This window comes from Orycteropus afer, unplaced genomic scaffold, assembly GCF_000298275.1.
Source record: "Orycteropus afer afer isolate SDZICR_OR568_19922 unplaced genomic scaffold, OryAfe1.0 scaffold00014, whole genome shotgun sequence".
NCBI classification, from domain to species: domain Eukaryota; kingdom Metazoa; phylum Chordata; class Mammalia; order Tubulidentata; family Orycteropodidae; genus Orycteropus; species Orycteropus afer.
Genome location: NW_006921601.1, coordinates 17,784,458 through 17,789,586, shown reverse-complemented (window position 1 = coordinate 17,789,586; position 5,129 = coordinate 17,784,458). Strand labels below are relative to the sequence as shown.

At 42.7% G+C, this 5,129-nt stretch overlaps 1 protein-coding gene across 1 annotated transcript in view; it reads left to right on the top strand.

Moving 5' to 3' along the window:
- SPTY2D1 (SPT2 chromatin protein domain containing 1) overlaps positions 1–4,864 on the top strand; it is a 44,432-nt gene extending 39,568 nt beyond the window's left edge. Inside the window, exon 5 of the mRNA XM_042782791.1 lies at positions 4,771–4,864. Within this exon, the coding sequence (XP_042638725.1) occupies positions 4,771–4,864 (94 nt within the window). The remainder of the gene's footprint in view (positions 1–4,770) is intronic.
- Positions 4,865–5,129: the final 265 nt, after the last annotated feature.

Here is a 5,129-nt window from a genome sequence, read left to right as displayed (position 1 = left end):
TGGTTTTAACAAATTCCCTTAATTTCTGCTTATCTGGAAATGTCCTAATTTCACCATCATATTTGAGGGACAGTTTTGCTGGGTACATAATTCTTGGTTGGAAATTTTTCTCCTTCAGTGTTTTATACATGCCATCCTATTGTCTTCTCACCTGCATGGTTTTTCTCGAGAAATCCAAGCTTAGTCCTTTTGGTTGCCCCTTGTAGGTAACTTTTTGTTTTTCTCGTGCTGCTCTCATGATTCTTTCTTTGTCTTTGGTTTTGGTAAGTTTGATGATGATATGTCTGGGTGATTTTCTCTTGGGGTCTATCCTGTTTGGGGTTCACTGGACTTCCTGAATGGATATATTCTCATCTTTCATCATACCAGGAAAATTCTCTTCCAACAAATCTTCGACAATTTTCTCTGTGGTTTTATTTGCCTCTTCTTGTTCTGGAATTCCGATTACACGTAGGTTATTCCTTTCGATGGTATTCCACATGAACCTTAGAGTTTCTTCATTTTGTTTTGATTTTTTTTCTGATTCATCCTTTTCCAAAGAAGTGTTCAGGTATTTGCCTTCAATCTCCCTAATTCTGTCTTCCATTGATTCAGTTCTGCTCCTTTGCCCATTCAATGCCTTACCTATTTCTGAAAATTTAGTATTAATCTTCTGGATTTCTGTGTGTACATTTTGTATCATTTCTAATTTTTCATTTATTTTGTTATTTTGTTCGTGCATTGTCTTTTGAAATTGTTCTAGGGCTTTCTCTGTGTTTTCCTTGATCTGTTTCTCAATTCATTGTAGATACCTAAATATAATTTTTTGGAATTCCTTATTAAAGAGTTCCAATGCTGCATCTTCCTCAGGGATGTATTTTGGGTCTGTATCCTGGTCCCTTGTTTCTCCTGCTAAATTTATCTTGCTTCTTTGTGTGATGCTTTGTTGTCTCCGAGGCATTATGACATTTTTGTGTTTATATTTAATTGGTGATTGTATGTTGGAGTGACTTGCCCACATTTTTGTTTTCTTTGCTTTGTTTGTATGTTACCTACGCAATCAGGGTACCGTGCTTCTCTATTTCCTAGTTGACGGCATTTATACACTCACTACCTGTCTCCCTTCCTGTTGGTCAGCCTCAGATATGTTCCTGCCAACCTTGGCAAATGGAGCCTATTCTTAGGTCCCTGGAATCTGAATGAGAATGCTAGCACTTTAAAATCCAAAATGGTTGCCACTTGTAAACATTCAAAATGACTGCACCCTCTGTCACTTTAAATATCCAGAATGGCTGCCGCATGTGAACAATCAAATGCTTGCTCCCTCTGGACAGCGGAAAGTCAACAGCTCAAGTTGTCTCCCTCCTTGCTGTTTCCCTTTCTAGTCATAGCCCACCAGCACAGTTGTCCGAGCAGCCCTTGGTGACCAGGGCTGATTTTTAGATGAATTCTCAGGTCCCAACACCACTTGGAAATATTCAGGCTGTTAGTCCCATCAGAGTAGCTGACAGTCTGCTGCTCTGATCGTCTCTGTACTCACTGTTTTCGTTCAATTTTTCCACTAGTTGGTGCCTAATCCACTTCTGCATAGTTCCTTTCAAAGCTCAGGGCTCCAGGGTCATCTTCTGTATCTCTGTCAATTGGTTTTTCTTTTCTTTGTCGAAGAGGGTCTGTGTCACTTGTCTGCCTATTCCTCCATCTAACTGGAAGTCCCCTGTTGTTACATGTTTTTATATTTCATTTGCCCTGTAACAATTTATCCTTGCCTTTGATATATTTGTTATTAAAAATCATAAAGCATAAAACATTTAGAGTTACTAAGCATGAATACCTTATTACTAGCCCTTATACTTGTCCGTGCATTTCCTTTTATTTAGAGATCTTTCTTTTTATGTATAGCTTTGATCACTGTAAGGAGTGTATCTACCTGATGTAAATATTCAGCGCATGTGCTGGTCTTTTATTTGGCTGGAAGCCACAAGAGTGAGTTCAGTGCAGACATGAAGGGTAGCTAGGGCCCATAGTCTCAGGGGTTTTACCATGCTCTGTCAGATTAGCAAACATGAATTTTTTTTTTTTTTATGATTCTGAGTTTTGTTCCACATTATTCTCCCACTCTATCCAGGATTTCCTGCACCAATTCGTCTCTGAATGGTTGACAGTGGTAGCTGGACACCATCTAGTTTTTCTGGTCTCATGGTCATATAGGCTGAGGATCACATGGTCTGCCAGTCCCTTGGATTAATTGTTATCATGCATCTTTGATTTTCTTCATTCTTCTTTGTTCTGGATGAGAAGAGACCCTGTGTTGCATCTACATGGCTGCTTGCAAGCTTTTAAGATCCCAATTGTTACTCACCAAAGTAGGATGTAGAACAGTGTTTGTATATAGTATGTTATGCCAATTAAGCTTTATGTCCCCTGTGACCATGGTTCTGCCACAGGTCCAACTGCTCACTCCCTCTGGGTAGCTGGTTGTGGCCAAGAAGCCACCACAACCTTGCCCCTTGTCAACTCTACTATACAGCTAGACATTCTTACAGCACATACAATTACACATGTAGAAACATCATCTGCCAACTTGTGCATGGTCATTGGTATACTACTCCCTAACTAAACATACCTGATCATTCAACCTGTCCACCCATCTATCCACCTGTAGATCAGCGCTTGCCATCACTGACAACACGGTACTGTACATGCAGAAGGGTTCATCTTTGTTGTCTGTACCTCCCATGTTCCTCTCTCTGTCTTCCTTAGTGCCACCACTCACATTTGGTATATTGCCCTTCTCTTCATCCAGATCTTGTCTCTACCTATCTAACAGTGTTCCCTTCCCTCCCCTTCCACCCCTGGTAATCAACAAAAGTTCCCTTCCATATATAAGCCCTTCCTTGACTTTTTACAATAATGAACTAATACTTGGTTGATGGGCACTTAGGTTGTTTCCACCTCTTTGCTATTGTGAATAGTGCTGTGATGTACATGGGTGTGCATGTATCTGTCTGTGCCCTGTCTCTCACTTCTTTAGGATATATACCTAGTATTGGGATTGCTGGATCAAGTGGTATTTCTATTTCCAACTTTTTAAGGAACTGCCATACCAATTTCCACAGTGGTGTGTCATTCTACAGTCCTACCAGCAGTGCCTGCACTACCTTCTTCAACTAACTCTTAGATGGGCAGAGGCTTTGGCCTTTGCTTACCATTTGCTCTCCCTCTCTGTGATAGTTCCTTCTCCTTCCCTGGTTGAATTAGGATTCAAGAGTCTTTGCATCTCTTCCACTGTAATCAGTGTGTCCACCAGTGGGCAACATTACTCACGCACGAGATATTGTACACCAATCAATCTGTCCTACCAGGGGGTATAGTCCCCTCTCTATAATTATTACTCCCTTCCTTTCTGTTTATGCAGTCATGTTTTAGTTAGCAAACCCCCTTTGGGGCTGGGTGTTACCCTTTAATTTTGCCTGAGGTTTCCTTTCCTGCTCTGTGGGGCTGTTTATATCTGAGTGGACATTCAAGGGAAGCACAGGCAGACTTTCCTCTGTTTCAGGAGGAGGAGGGGCTGGCACTACCCAGAAGCACCTCTGGAAAATGTCTTGTTGGTTTCAGAGTCCCAGTAACCCTCTGGTAGTTGGGGGAGCTGTCTCCACTTAGGTGATCCTCCTTGTGGCTCCACTCTAGGGAACTTTCTGTAGGAGTTTGTCAGTCCAGTGTCTGACAGTTGGGGGAGAGGTGGTCACATTCCAGTTGGACCCCCAGGGAGGTCTGCCTTGTTGCTATCAGAGCCCACCCTGTACTATGATGGCTGTGGGTATAGCTTCTGCTTGAGATGCCTGCTTCCTAGCACCCAGCAGCCTCAGTCAGCAGTCCTCAGTGCTGAGTGTAAAAGGCAGTTGACAGACCCAAACTGATCCCCAGGAAGATCTATCCTGTCAGTTTCAGCTGAGTTATGAGGTGCCTAGGGAGGCAGATACAGTGTTGACTATGGGAGCAGACTCCACTACGGGGCCATCTCTAGCAGTTTGCAACAGCCTGACAACCAACAATTCCCAGGTGGGGAGGGGTTGTCATGTTCTAGTCAGATCTGAGTGGAGATCTGTCTTGTTATCAGTGAGTGCAGGCTACACTTGAGACTTGTGCTTCCTAACACACAGCAGCCTCAGTCAGCTGTCCTCAGTGCCAACTGGAAGCGGGGCAGAGAACCCTCACCAACCCCAGGGGAAGTTTGTCCTGTTGGTTTCAGTAGCGAGAGCTTGAGGTGCACAGGTCAGCAGGTAGAGTGTTGACTGTAGAGTAACTCCTTTGCAGGGTGTCCATTTTAGCAAGACACAGTAGACAGTGTGCAGGTAGGGAAAGTACTGGCATACTCCAAATAGACTCCAGGTAAGTTTGCCTTGTTGATTTTAGAGCAGAAGCTTGAGGTCCAGACTCTTAGTACAGGCAAGGGGATGTGGTGGTAAGGAAAATAGACTCTTTTTTCAGGACAACTTCCCCAGTTCACAGCAGGCAGTGGCCTATTGTTTGAAGGGAGAGGCAGGGACAGTAGGAGAAGCAATTTTCCTACTGTCTGCAACTTGTTTGTGTTTGTCTTAAATTCCCTGTGCTTTCCTCAGCTCCCTACTTCAGAGTCCCTCAAGGCCAAGCACCATTTCTTCATATTTGTTGGGGAGGATCAGAATGATAGTTTATGCTGCCATCTTGCCAGAATTCCCTTTATTCCTTCTTTTAAAAGAAAGTGGCAGTCTCATATGTATTGACTATTGTCTTTTTTTGTTTTTTTAATAGCTTAAGACTAGGTATGCAGGAGGACTTAGAAGAAATGAGACGTGAAGAAGAAGAAATGAGACGTCAAAAGGCCAAGAAGCTGAAGAGGCGTTAGCTGCTACTTTTACCTATTTTTGTGATATTCTGTAGATACTCTGCTGCAAGGAATTCCTGCCTTCAGGCTGAAGAAGCCCCTTTAATCATTTTAGATTTATACTTGGGTATTTAAGGAGAAGGAATGCATACTGTCGTTTGCAGGCTGTCATTTGAGCAAAGAATATGGAAAAATCTTTCCAGGGTGAAATCTGTAATGTAGATGAGATAATATTCACTGAATGCTCTTATGAAGTTAACTGTTCACAGATGCCAGCCTTGATCCT